The sequence below is a fragment of the Stegodyphus dumicola genome, chromosome 12 (assembly GCF_044657685.1).
Source record: "Stegodyphus dumicola isolate Sdum_Otavi_A_Nest chromosome 12, ASM4465768v1".
NCBI classification, from domain to species: Eukaryota; Metazoa; Arthropoda; class Arachnida; order Araneae; family Eresidae; genus Stegodyphus; species Stegodyphus dumicola.
In genome coordinates, this window is record NC_140779.1 from 16,318,082 (window position 1) to 16,333,505 (window position 15,424).

At 33.9% G+C, this 15,424-nt stretch overlaps 2 protein-coding genes across 2 annotated transcripts in view; both read right to left on the reverse strand.

Annotated features, from left to right (window-relative positions):
• The window catches only part of LOC118190533 (QRFP-like peptide receptor), a 390,283-nt gene that overhangs the window by 358,883 nt on the left and 15,976 nt on the right, over positions 1 to 15,424 (reverse strand). The window lies entirely within an intron of this gene.
• On the reverse strand, positions 6,851 to 8,110 carry LOC118200978 (uncharacterized). The gene has a single exon (XM_035372977.2). It carries the CDS (start codon positions 7,883 to 7,885, stop codon positions 6,962 to 6,964), a length of 924 nt encoding a protein of 307 aa, XP_035228868.2. The 5' UTR covers positions 7,886 to 8,110; the 3' UTR covers positions 6,851 to 6,961.

Here is a 15,424-nt window from a genome sequence, read left to right on the forward strand (position 1 = left end):
CAAAAATTGCACTCTTGCTGGATTCAAAAGTGCTTTTTCTTTTTATGCATTTCAAAATGTTCCTCTTCCAGAAGAAGATTCGAGAAAGAAATGTGAAGTTGTCTCAATGGATAGACGGCGAATTTTTATGAGGTAGATACAAAAATAGATGTGTCATTACAATAAATGCAACAGCAAGGGGGAAAATGAATAGAATTTTTTTAAAGAGCAGAAAACGTATTTATAAATATTTTTAAAACTCTTATTTTACTTTCCCTTTGAAATTAAACGAAGCATATACAGTAACAAGTTTGCCTGTCTTGTTTAGAACATTTATGACAACTATGAGCCAATAACTCATAAGATAAAATCAATTATGGATACTTACAATGCGGTTTATAACTCCTGGCATTTAAATTCATTCTTCTGACTAATATTCAAGGAATTCTCAAATTGAACATTTTGATTTCCAATGACGGGCACTCGCCTATAACGGCATTGCTCCCTACTAAAGCCAGAAGTAGCGGCCATTTAATTGTGGAGGCATTTAATTGTGCGGCCACCGCTACTTCCTATAAAGGAACAGACAGACAGTTTTACATCCATGCCTTTATCGAGCATATTTCACAAGTGCACATCAGCGTAGCCACTGAGGGACCAATGACCTCGAAAAAAAAAATGGACCAATGACCTTGTGCTCTTCTGAAGCTAAATTTTCGTGCATGTGAGCATATGTTGTTTACATTTTTAATTGCATTTGTTTTGCAGTTATAAATACATGACGTAATAGTAGAAAATCTGCTTTCGTGCTTTCCTTTTCTGAGTTTAATTAAACGCTGACATTTCACTTTCGCGATTTTTATCACGCATTAATATCTGGATTGATGTCCACGGCATATTATCGCTCTTTACAACGAGAAAAGGACTCAAGCTACAGTTAGCCTCGAGTATTATCCATTTGCTAACACCTGTGGATTAAGAGAATTCAAGTATATACATTTTTTACTTGAGCTGAGAAGGATTGGAAGTGTTACGATGAATCTAGTGTTTTCTTATTTCAGTGATGGTATTCTTTTGACTTTTAAAGTGTAAGATCAGATCAATCTGATTATATCCATTGTTAACACTAAGAGTTAAATGTAAATAAACTGTATATATTCGTTGTGAATAGGATAAATTCATTCTGTTTGATGAGTATTTCTTTTGTAGACAGTACGTTTAAGAGTGGGCAGTTATTAAATGTAAAATTTAACACACTAAATGTATACCAATGCAAATTATTAAAGTTCATTTTGAATACAATTCTGCATTGGCTATTATTATAGAACATCTTTTTCATATAGATTGCAATAAAAAGTGCTGACTTCTATTTATATATATAATTGAGGTAAATATTTTTCTGATATGCATAATTTTATGCAAAGATAGCATTTGGACTCAGGTGTTTATTACATATTTCTTTCTTAATCTTATTTACCACTTATTAAGTAATATTTCACATGGATATTTTTGCGGAGTATCCAGCATGTGTTTTTATTTTTTTCAAATTCTTTCAACCAAGTAGTGAAATCCTCACAATTGCTTATATTTGATCTAAATTTTCTTGAAGAAATCGGTGATGCTTTAATTATTTTGTACAGAAAATTGCGTGGAAAAATACTTTCAACCGTCTTCATGACCTTTCGAGTGCTTTAAGATTTAACCATCTTGCTTAAATCTTAAAGACATGTGAAAGGTCATGTGATATGACAGAAATATTACTGGATGCCCATTGGTCCATCCTAGAAGCCACTCCCTCGATGGCTACACAGATGTGCACTTGTGAAATATGCTAACCGAGATTCGAACCCGGGCCCTTTGCTGTGGTTCCCCTAATCCGGGCCTAACCCGGGCCCTTTGCGTAGAAGATAAGCAAGCTTAGTTTGGCTAAATTTAGAAAATTTTTGTTGATGTTGAGAGTATGAACAGACGTAAGGTCCCCCTTTATCAGGAGAAACATGATGGTGCCTCGATACAGAATGGCTTCTTTTTATTTTTTTTTGGAAGCGGGTATATATTTGAAAATGGGCCTTCAGCTATGTTAAGTCAAGATTAAATCGTAGAAATTTCGTGTGGGGGGGAGGAGGATTTGACTGTACCTTGTAATTTTATAAACAAAACGCTTGCCCAGCGAAGCACCTAGAACAGTTATCATAAAAAAGAAAAAATATATCCACTATATCGTCTTTGCGGCAATTGAACATACATTAAGTTGTTTACCATTCCGCGAGCAAAGTGTTATTTGTGTACACATCTTTTACCCAGGGTTTTTCACAGGCAGTTGGCTACTTTTAAATTCTTAAAGTATAGGCATGATATTATTGTCTGTCCTCTACTGGCTTTTCGACTTCCAGTGTCGGCTTTGGCTTTTCCTTTCAATCTTATTTTCATTCTACTTATCCCATGAACTTTAGTGGAATTTGTAAGCATATATATATATACGTTTCATAAGAATAAATTGAGTTTAATTAAAACATTAAATTTAAATACATATTTAATTAAATATTCTTTGCGCCGTTGCTGCAAGGAATGAAATTTAAATTTAAACAAATTTAAATTCTTAACAAATACGTATAAAAGTAAAAAAGTAAAAAAGCAAATTTAAATTCTAAAAAAAGGAAAAAAGCCAAAATAATTTAAAATAATTTAAAAATATGCAAACATGTAAAAGATTTAATTCTCGAACCAATCTACAATATCATTTAAATTCAGAAGCATAAGCAAATCAAGTGCAAAATCTATCCATGAAAATAAATATATTAATTTAATAAATTAAAATTAAATTAAACAATTTTTTTTTTAAAAAATGCATAAGTGAATGATCGTAGAGTGGCAGGAGACAGACTTATCAAGGGGAAGAAGTTGCCTCCAAACCTAATTCTCCAATCATTCAATTCGTGTTTCGTCATTCATGCAGGCAAGGGTTAAGTCAAAAATTATTTTGGCTTTTTTCCTTTTTTTAGAATTTAAATTTGCTTTTTTACTTTTATACGTATTTGTTAAGAATTTAAATTTGTTTAAATATATATATATATGTGATGTATCAGCTTTTGTCCAGAATAAATAGATCGTTGAAGAAATATAGATGTAGTCGTAGCTTAAATTATCAGACGATAAATTTAAAAAACAGGATCCATTTATTATTATTAAGGAGAAATTGCAGTTACGAAATCAGATATCCGGAGTAAATAAAAAGAATAACTAATAACTTTTTGTATGAAGTTTACTGCATCGTTGCATTAAAGAAAAAGCCCCGATATTCTTCTGCGAGTCCTTTTATAGCCTCTGGAAAGGCGGAGCTTCCAAGAAATGACGTCAGCCTCGTCAGCCAATCCAGTTCGCTTTAAATATTTCCAGAACATTCTATAACTGTACGTGTAGAAAAGGCGGGAAAAACAACTTGACTACGGGGCTGTGGATTTCATTCCACGTACTTTCAAATAAGAGAACGTCGCCATTAAAAATGAAAAGAACATACAGTTAGAATTTTAATTGTATTCTTGACTATGGAATTTTATTATTACAAATATATATATACTTGTCGAAAAATTTTACGTTGCTTAATAATGAGAGAATGAATAGGAAATAAATCATTAAAAATTTAATTTGAGTATAATATACAGTAAATTTAAGGAAACGGCTTTCGAACACATTCTTTCTTTATAGATTAAACGCTTGAAGTTGCTTATTGATCAACTTAATACATGAGAGAAAATAAATTAAAATTTATTTTCACACTCAGTTTTATTTCCCAATATTTAAACATACGTTTTACTTCGTCAACGAAAGTAAAGAGAAGGTTTTTGCAATTTATTCCATACTTCTCTTCTGTATTTTCTCCCTCCTTTCTGCTTGCCTTCGTGGTGTAACGGTAGCACACTCGGAGTGTATTCGAGAGGTCCAGGTTCGAGTCCTGGCCAGGGTATTGTTCATTTTTCAAGTCTCCAGAATCAAAATAACCTAATGGCTCTACAGTGGTGCCCAAACTAAAAGGTGGTGGATAATGATTCTTTACCACCAGGATTTGACGTTTGTGTTCCGTAATACCCAGTCTCCTTTTAAAAGGGGGAGTATATAAGGTATTTTCTCCATCCTTTCTGCATGCCTCCGTGGTGTAACAGTAGCACACTCGGTGCGTATTCGATAGATCTAGGTTCGAGTCCCGGAGAGGGCAATGCTCATTTTTCACGTTCTTCTTCAAAATAATCTACTCAGTCTACATACTCATAGGCATTATGCTGAACACTTTGCTGAAATGTCCGTGTCTTTTATAAAAATCCATTGCATAGGCATCAAAATTTATACGAAATCGTGTAACAACAGGAATGCAGCAAACATGTCGAACATTATTGAAAACTTAATTAAGTCTACAGAACAGACCGAATATACTGAGAATATAGTATTTGTGCTGAAAACGTAGCCATCATTTTATAGGAATACAGGCCATAAACTCAGGATATGTAGCAATGTATTTTTAATTTATAAAAAATATGTACGCATTTTGTTCATCAACGACATATCTTTGGAAATTTATTTACAACAGTTTTATTAACGCAAAGTTACAGAAGAGCTGTCAATTATTTCTAGGTGACTTAAGTCAGACTCGGTGACTGTGAGATTAGTGCTTTAAATTTCGGATATGAAGATACCAAACTGAGTCTTGAAACTGGCAAACGATGCTATAAAAATAAAGCAACATATCCTGCGACAGAGAGGCAACTTGTTCCTTGTGCGGATAAATTTTTGAGCAAAAAATATAATCAAATCGATAAGAAGTGAACTCAGAGATGCACTATAAAAAACAGTAGCAGTAAATCGTGATAATAAAAATATTATGATTATGCTTTTTTACGCAATAAATATCAAAGATGGAATAAAAGTTTTTATAAACATTGTCAAAGAAAATTTTATGTCTTTTAAATTTATAAATCAAAGCTCCCTACGGCTGCTGCAGTCTTTTAGACCTTTAATGAAAATACAGTGCATGAATGTTAAAAAAATCATACATTAGACCTTAGAATATTATAAAAGTGTAATTAATAATTACAAAATTATTGATCAGAAATTTGAGTCTTCGATCACAACGAAATATGTATGCCGATTGTGATATTCTTAATAAATCTTGAATATGAGTATCAGTGAACAAAGAATGGCTGATTTGTCTTTTTTTCATTTAAATGATCAAGAGCTAATTAGTTTTAGCATGTGGTCTCAAAACAACAGCTGACATATTCACAATATGTTTTAACAAGTTACAGCCGAAAACATCGCGGCAAAAACGTCGCGGAGAAAACAACGCAAGGCAAAAACGTCGTGCTACAAAACATTGTGAGAGAAAGAGAAAACATCGCAGTTCTAAAACATCGTCGTCGAAAATAAAGCAGTTCAAAAACTTCGCAGTTTAAAAACATCGTCGTCGAAAATATCGTGGTAAAAAATAAAGTGTCTACAAATCATCGCAGACATGCTTTTTTCAGGTTTTAATAATTGTAAATGGATATTCCCATAATAATTTGTGAGCGCATAATGTGAAGAAGGATAATTTTCAATTTTACATTTTTTTATAAACTAATAAATTTTTGCTGAGAAAATAAAACTTAAGCATAGAAAATTAATGCTACTTATAAGCACTTAATAGAATTTTAAAGCGACATAGTTAACTAGAAAATGGACATTAAGGGGTCACACGACCCTTGAATGAGTCGAAAGATGAATTTTTTTACCTTTTTCAATCTTGTGCAACTTTTTTAATTCTTATCAAAAATGCTCAATATTTTGTTCTTTATTAATTTAATACCTATTCTTTAATTAAATGTACTTGAAATTTAAAAATTATAATAAAAATTGTAAAAACAAATGTTAAATTATAAGACATTTTTCACATCTAATTAATCTGTACGCACACTGCGCGTACATATACAAGAAATGTTTTGTACCAAAATGTTTAATTTTTCTTTTTTTATGTAGAAGAATGTTTGAGAATATAACTGAACTAAAAATATTACACAATTCATGCATTTTAAATTTTTTTATGATATATATATTAAATATAATTTTTTTGCTATATTTTGATATTTACATACCTTATAAAATCGAAACATTTCATTAAAATACCAAAATTTTAGTTTAATTAATTTAGTGTAACATGATAATACTATGGTACAAATTTCATAAAGATACATTAAAAAGTTTATGAAATATCATGCGCGACGCATTAAAAAAACACCTTTGGAGATAAAGACCTGTAAAGTTTGCATCGCTATAAAAATGAGTAACATTGTGACTTAATGAGTCTTAACTCATACTATTTGGTACCTAATTTGTATTTTGTGCTTTTTGTTTGTGTTTTGAATAAAGTCAATGACAGAATATATATTTATAATAAGAAAACTGCATCTGAGAAACAATTAACAATGCATTGTTTAATGAAAATGATGACACAGTCAACCGTTATCAAGGATACATTATTGTAGATAAAGATATATTTTTCATATACATGAAAGAGAATGCAATGTGCAAACTGTGTTATAAACCTATAAATATTTCTGAGAATACAAATATATTAATAATCAGTTTCTTGAACAAGACGTTTAAACTTTTGTCGACACACATAACTTATCACAAAATACTTTTGGTAGTCGTGTGCTTAATGCATGATATAATTAAAGAAAATAAGAGTAGACAATCTCCTATAACAAAAGAATATATTAAGTACTAAATTACAATTTAAATTACATTGCAGAGATCAACGCAGAGCTCGGAACACAGTTCATGCTACCGTCGCGTACAGTTGTCTGACGAGAAGTCTGAGTAAGTAATGACGTCGCTTTGCTGCTCCGATTAAGAACTGGGTTTTACACGTGGCGCCATCTCATGAATAGAAGTTGAAGTATCTGTCGGAACGCCACATACTGTTACTATTCATAATATTTATATACACAAATTAAAAACCTCCAGGTTCATACATTGTTCCTTCTTGATCAATTTGCTGATGTTCTAAACTTGTTTTGGATCTTTTCCTTGCTTTTCGTGCTTCTATAGTGTTTTGCATTGCTCTCTTATTACCAGTATTTACACGTTTCATATCACTGCGAAGTTGAGATTTTATTGCATTTATACCTGGATGGATACCCATTTGCCTCATGACAGATAGCCTACCCTTTTTGCCCATGTTAAATAAAATTGCTGCTTCATATACAGCAATTTCTGCAATTCGTTTCCCAGATCCAGAAGTTTTCGGACACATCTGCCATATGAGGGAATTAAAAGATTCATTTGGATTCTGAGTGAAGCTACCAAGGCATCGTTTCAAAAGATCTGGACTTGATAAAGCTTTAAAAACAGGTTTTATAACATCCATGACAGAAGATGGCAAAGTCACTTTATGATGAAATTTACCCACTGAGCCATTTGAAACTGCTTGTTGATATTTACACCATGAGTCTGCACCAGCAGGACAAAATGTATGTAACGGTTCAGCATCAGTTGATCTCGTATGAAAATAAACTGCCCAAATACCCTTACGCATTTCATCAACTGAGAAAGCATTTGAGCGAATTGCATTTCCATAATACTGAGTCAGCCTATTTATCAGGGTGTCTGTCAGTCGTCCTTTGCCTGATAAAGGTTTACCGTCCTCCAGCTTTTTACATCTATAGTCTTGTTTTAGCTTTCTCAGTCGAGGTCCCATTCTTTTTTGTACGTGACCAACACATTCAAGTTTTGAAACAGTTTCATCATCATATGGTTTGCTGTCACGTATAGCAGCGAATGTTCTAGAATCACCGTCACCAATATAATTGATATATTTGAGACCTCTTTCAGCTTCTGATCTGTGAAAAATTTTTATCATACCATCGACTTCCATTTATCCTGAAGAACCGATATGATTTTTCTGACAATTTGGCAAATGTTTCATTTGCCACTCTTCGAAAGCTTTCCCAGATTTTTTTGCTTTTCATATATCACATCCTTTACAAGTGGACGAGAGAACTTCAACATCTAAAACCTTCCCTGTTTCAGCACCTATTACAGAACATACTCCTATATGTGAAGTATGTCCTCTCGTTTTCCACGTTCCATCCCCACTTACGGTGACAGAATTTGATGCAGTTTTGCATGCCTCTTCTTCTGCAGCAATTTTCATACTTTGAATGGCGACAGTTTTTGAAGCTGCATTTATGTGTTTGCAGATTTTGTCATAAGCATTCTGTGTCACAGGTTTACCTAGATCCATTACACCACAAAATGTTTCCAGAGGTTCCAGGCCTTGACCAATAATGCATCGCATAGCATAAACAATTCGTCTGTTTAATTCAGGAACATTTTTGTGCTCACCAATCAACTTTGAATTATTGAATTCTGTTTTAAAACTACATTTTTCACATTTCACAGAAATTGTTGAAAATAATTCAAAGTGTTTTCTCTCAGAAATATTGACAGAACTACAGCACAATTTGCACATTACATTCTCTTTCAAAAATGTAAACAATATGTCTTTATCCATAATTATATAGCCATGAAAACGGTTCATAATGTCAGTATCACTTTCATTAAACAATGCATTGTTAAGCTTCTTCTCGGATGCACTTTCTACATGTTCAATTTGAGTATTATGGTCATCACCTGATGAAACCAAGCTTTTATCAGAAAGTTCAGATCTGATATTCGTGTAACGGTTGCCGTGGAAGCGACGTTTTTTAGCTCGCTTCCCAGAAGCTCTTTTATTATTTGCCATCACAAATATAATATATAAATATACTTATTATTGCAGCAAAAAGACTAACGCAAAATCAAAAATTCAATATACATCAAATAAATGCTGCAAACGTCAATAGAACTTTGCAGAATCAAACAACGTAGTAATAGCTTACGGAAACACGATGTAAACATTCAGAATAAGTATTAAGTTGAGGAGAAACATTGCTACTGGTTGCTGACGAAATAAAAATAAGACTTGTAGGCTAGAATGTAGCAACACTCAGTTATATAACGGCTAGAACAGCTGTGAGCAAATGACGTGTCCCTTTAAATGTTTATTTACATACGTGATGAAGGATTCTCGTGTCAGTGACCTTTACGTTTTTAATGATATCTCCTAAATTACGCGGAATATTTTAACACGGTTTTTTTTAAAGTGCGCAGAAATGTTCAAACTAAAACATATATGTTTTTCAAAAAATCGATATTTTTGAAGATTTAAAAGTCGTGAGACTCCTTAATAAATCATTTTTATAAAGTTTTTACTGGTAATTTTTCATGAAAAGTATAATCTATAAGTTGCATTTAATTTTCTATGCTTAAGTTTCCTTCTTACTTTTTTAAGCAAAAATTTATTAATTAATAAAAAAATGTGAAAGTAAAAATTATCCTTCTTCACATCTTGCGACGATGTTTTTAAACTGCGAAGTTTTTGAACCGCTTTATTTTTGACGACGATGTTTTGTACCACGATGTTTTAGAACTGAGATGTTTTCTCTTTGCGATGTTTTGTAGCACGATGTTTTTGCCTTGCGTTGTTTTCTCCGCAACGTTTTCGTCCGCGATGTTTTTGCCGCGATGTTATCGGCGGACACCGTGTGGCTGGTTTTTCGAGTAGTATATTATAAAAAATATCTTGATATTAAAACAGTCAATATTATTAAATTTAAATTAATCTTAAGGTGACTATCAGGAACGTTTTTCACTAAAAACCTATGGGTTCACAAGTCCCAGCACGGGAGATGGAGCGAATTAAGATACATTATTTAAATAAAATTAAACCAAAAGACGTCAATGACTGTCAAAGCTTTTGACGGCAATTTATGCTTTGACTATCATTTGTGTGATAAAGTAGCAGTAAATTATCAAAAAGAGCATTTATTGATTTTAAAGCTTTCAAATTGTTAAATAGTTACAGACTGCTTAAATCTGAAAAATAAATTTTAAAGTTTATGCCTCACCAAATGGCAACAGTTCTAGAACTGCTTGTTTGTGAAATCGCGCAGAAAATAAATGAAAGCAAAAATTGTTCTGTGAAAGACTTTTTTTTTTTATTATACCTGCTATAGATATTTCTCCTAAGAATTAGGATTTAGTTTAAAACACAAAGTAAAAATGAACTGACATTTTGTTTTGTAATGAAAGCCTCAACAGATTTAAAGCAGTTAATAAATTATTGTAGAATAGAATCGTAAATTTGATACCTGTTAAGGTGTCAGCGCTTCTAATTATTTTATCAAACTTTAGAGAAATTCTGCGCGAGATTTTAAACTCTTGGGAAACGCAAATTTATCCGTCACTGAATGATTTTCTCAAATGTCAGAGGAAACAAAATAGACAGCTTTTTGACATTTTTTAGATGATGGCAGCGGTAATAAGGAGATTTTAGCTTTTTTTTTTTTTTCAACCAAGGATAGATTTACTTTTCTGTGGTTTGGAATAAAAAATAAAAAAAAAAATGAAAGAATGTTTGAAGGATTTTTCAATTCTAGGGGAATATTGAAACTTCAGGAACAGCTTGAGCATCGCAAAGAATTGCAAAAATGTAGCAATCATTCATGACAACAACTTTATTTTTGCAGAAATAGTTTTAGAATGTCATTATTTGCAAAGCTTCTTACAGCGAAGACTGAAATTATATATCTATAGACGTAAAGAGGATGCGGTGCAGAATAATGAAAATACTAGTATCTTAAATATTTACGCTTAAAGTAATGTTTACATTTAAAATATATACATAGAAAATTAAAAGAATTTCTGAATACGAAAGTTGTACGAGAACGTTCGAATAAATATTCCTCCTTAATACTGCAACTTCAAAAGACTTCAATAATCAATACCATTGCGAAATGATGATTTTCATAATTAAAATTTATAAAAGATGAGTTGAGAAATCGCACGTACTGACCGAGTTTAAATTATCTCAGTCTGGTGAGCATTAAACATAATATTTTTACTACCTTGTGCGGAGTAAAGAAAGAGTTGTAACCGCGAAATATTTCGGGTGTCGTAGTTGAACGAAAATATCGATTTTGACCGCTCTCAAATCCATTTGAAAGATGTTTTTGAGTGATATCTGTTGGTAAGGACAGAATAAAGGACTCTTTTCCCCCAAACGAATTGTAAAATGGATTTCAAATGGATTTAGTAGAAATTTTCATCGTGACGTCTGTACGTATCTCGCATAACTCAAAACGAATAGCTTCCGAACGTCGAAATTTAGTTTACGGTACTATTATAGCATCTAGTTGTGCACCTCCCTTTTTAGTTGCAATCGGCTGCGCCAAATATATTTACAGATATACCCACTCTGTTGCTCGGCTCGGTGAGATTAGTATTTTTATTCCTATCTGTTCGTAAATTGTGCATTTTTTGCCTTAAAAGTGATTGAATTATGTTGTTCTTAAGTTCCGGTTAAGGTGTTTATGCCTTTAGTTAGTGTGCATGCAATAGTTGTAGAATTATCAACAATTTAATAGTCGTTAAAGTGTTACTAAGCCTAACGAAGTCTGTATTTGTTTACATTTGAAACTCTTAGTAGAATTATGAATTAAGTCAGTTTCCGCACCAACTTCAGTGTCTTTTTTCCGAGTGTTTTTTCTACTTCCAAATAACCTAATGTCTCTACAACTATGTTTAGTGTTATACGTTTTTCTGTATTTTATAATTTTTTACAGTTTTCTTTTAAGCATTATTACATTCGGCTGCATTTAATATTCAAATACACAACGCCTTAACTCATAGATATGAGTTTAACATGAAAGCATGCCATATTTGAACAAGGCATAGTTAAAATAAATCCATTACGCAACGAACGAAGGTGTTTTTAATTTTTATGTATTTTTGCCTTGACGCGAAGTGAGAACTGAATTCAATAACTGAAAAATAATCTCTAATGGAATTCAAAGAAATAAGATTGAATAAATGCAGCAAAAATGCGTATAATTCAATAAACCATACAAAGAAATCATGCGGTGTCCATATCAGACTTTTTAGATACTAAATTCGTAGATAATAATATAGTGACGTAATTCACAGTTTTGTCTCCTGTATATGTAAAAAATGTCCCCTTTAAAGCTTAATTTAATAACTATAGAATATTAGTTTCGGGTGGCATTGAAGGAAGCTGATTTTAATTCTTGTGCAGTTAACATTTGTCTTTTATTATTATCTTTATAGTAGTGTTACGGATTTGGTATTTGGATAGCTAATGTTAGTTGAATTATAAATAAAATTGTTTTATTCCCGTGCAGTGCAGCGCGTGACGAATATTAAAAGAAAGCTAAGCCGGAAGATTAGAAATACAAGAGCGCGTGCATTTAACATTTAATAAATAAATATCTCTTTTTGATTTCTTGAAAGTTCCAGAAAATTCTCGCGCGCGATTTAAAATCTTATAAATAGGAAGAAAACCTCTCAGTTCGGTGATTTTAGTTAGTTTGTTGTTGTTTTAAGAGTTTGTCTAGAAAACTGCTCTTGTTGATTGTAGCGAATTCGCGAATTAGCTTTCTTTAGCTGTTTTGAATTAACTTCTGTTGAACGGTTGAGTAGCTAAAAGAAAACTGCTGTGAGATATTGTAAAACTGAAGGAATATCTGAGGGAATTTAAGCATTTTGTGATAATAATAAATTTTTTGTTCATTTTTCATCGGACTTGTTCATTCATTTCGTAACGAACCCTTTCGCACGTAACAATTTTTGTTGTCAGAAGTGGGATTTGAATGCCAATAACAAGAGCGATGGAAGAACAATTGAGGCAGCTCATCAGTGCTTTTGCTGCGTTCCAAAAAAAGATGTCAAGCATCATTTAAGGAAGAAATGAAAGAGGGACAGGAAGAAATGAAAGCAGAGATGGAATCTGGTCAGGAAAAGATTGAAGAATCTGTTAAAAACGATACGAAAGCTGTTAAAGAAGAGCTTATTTGCATAATAGAAAACAAATTTGATTTTATAGAAGGCGGAATAGACGCCGTTGAAAATAAAGTTGGAGAAATTCAAGAGAGAGTTTCTGCTGTGGAGCAACAAATCGAAAGAAGAGTTTCGGCCGTTCAACGTCGAATCGAACAACAAATTGATGACAGGGTTTTTGCTGCCGTCGCCAAAGATGTTCAAAGCCTAAAGAAATACATAGCGAATAGCGACTGCAGGAAACAATTCTGAAGATTTTAAATTTCTATCTATGCCTACTCGTCCCTTTCTGAAGCTATCTACATATGATAGGAAGACCTCCTGGCAAGTATATAAGACGCAATTTTCTATAGTGGCGGAAGCGAATGGATGGGATTCCCAAGCTAAGGCCTGTCATCTTGCCGCTTTTTGAGAGCAGACGCAGCGGATATCCTGCAGATTCTTCCCGAAAACCAGAGATTAGACTTTGAAGCTCTATCCGGCGCATTAGAGCTGCGCTTTGAAGAGAAGTGTTTAAAAGACTACAGCAGGCTTCAGTTAAAATCCCGCCAACAGAAAGCCACGGAAACACTCCAGGAGCTCGCCAAGGGTGTAGAAAGGCTGTGCCACCTCACCTTTTCGGAGTGCCCGAGAGAAAAGAGGGAAATCTTGTCCCTGCAGTTCTTCGTCGATGGCATCTGGGATCCTGAAATACAGAAAGCTCTACGAATGGCAGATCTTAAAGACATAAAAAGCGCTCTGTTGTACGCCGTAAAATTCGAGGCAGCTCAGCAAGCAACTGGTAGAGGTCGCTACCCAGTCAGAACTGTGAGAGTTCACGACCAGTGACTCTACTGATGGCTCGTTTAGATGATTTATCCAGACAAGTCGACGCTTTGATACGGAGTAGTAGTGAGAACAAAGTGGCTCTAAGGTGTTGGAGATGTGGTTCCGAAGGTCACCTGCGACGGAATTGCAGAACACCCCAGGGCACGGATAATAAAACGGATGATTTGACAAGACCAGTGAATGCCTTGAGAGGAATATTGGTGAGAAGAAACCAACCCTAAAGTGCTGGAACTGCGGTGCTGAAGGACACATACGAAGGAACTGCAGAACACCCCAGAGCACGGAAAATAAGAGAGGCGGGTTAAATAGACAATTAAATGCCATGGGACAGAAAAAGATTGACAAGAAACCAAAGCCCCGTACAAAAGAATTGCAGAACACCCCAGGGTACGGAAATTGAGACCATTTCTCAGACAAATTAATGACCATATCAAGGAACGGAGGTTGCCAGATAATGAAAAACCTTGCTTTAAAATGCTCAAGATTTCTACAGTGAGTGGCAACAGTAACACACTGCCCATCAATGGGCATATCGATGGAGTTCCTTGCAAAATGATCATTGACACAGGAGCTAATTTTACCATCATTAGGAAAGATTTAGCTGAACAGTTTAAAGATAAACTTATTTGGACGTCATCCTGTTTTACCTTTGAGACTGCATCTGGTGATAAGATCGACATAGCTGGGAAGTTAAACGTGAACATCACGTTTGGAAGTGCCGCCTACCATCACACGGCTTATGTGGCGGATATTACAGATACATGCATACTCGGATTGGACTTTTAAAGGAAATAAAATTTTCCTTTACACTTCAAAAACAACAAACTGCTTTCAGCATCTGCTGACATGACTATCCATTCTCAGAAGGGATCCTCGCCTGGAAATGCCTACGCCTTGTCCGAAAGACTCAGCTCGGGAAGCTGCCATAGTCATACTAGGGTGGAAAAGAAACGCAAGACTACCAACTGTTCTCCATCCCAGATGCTCTTCGGTCGAGACCTTCGTGTGCCTTGTGACAGCTTGTTTGGTTACTCTACGGATGCACCTTCATCGCCTGAGGAACACATCCAAGATGCCCAGACTCGGTTTGAAGTGATGCACCGTTCTGTGCGAAAGCGAGTCAACTTGGCGACGGAGAAAGTGAAGAGGAGATACGACACGAGAGCTACTGAACATCAATTCCACGAAGGAGACAAGGTGTGGTTGTGGAATCCGACTCGGCGGAAAGGACTTCGTACGAAATTACAGTCACCTTGGGATGGCCCGTACACAGTCCTAAACAGGCTGAATGACGTCGTGCTTCGGATTCGTAAGTCTTCGAACTCTAAACCTAAAGTCGTTCATTACGACAGGTTAGCTCATTACTATCGCCATAGTACGTAGTGTAAATAATTGTAAATAGTTTAAGACTATGGTCATTTTTGTTTCTAAAAATGTGTTTGATTTTATTTGTATTTAGTATTTGATAGCATTTGATTTGTATTTAGTATTTGATAGCATTTGATTTGTATTTAGTATTTGATAGCATTTGATTTGTATTTAGTATTTGATAGCATTTGATTTGTATTTAGTATTTGATAGCATTTGATTTGTATTTAGTATTTGATTGCATTTATTGTTTCATTTTTTTTAGTCCAAAGGGATTTGAATCCCGAAGGACTATTAGTTTCGTTTTGGCATTTTGCGTCGG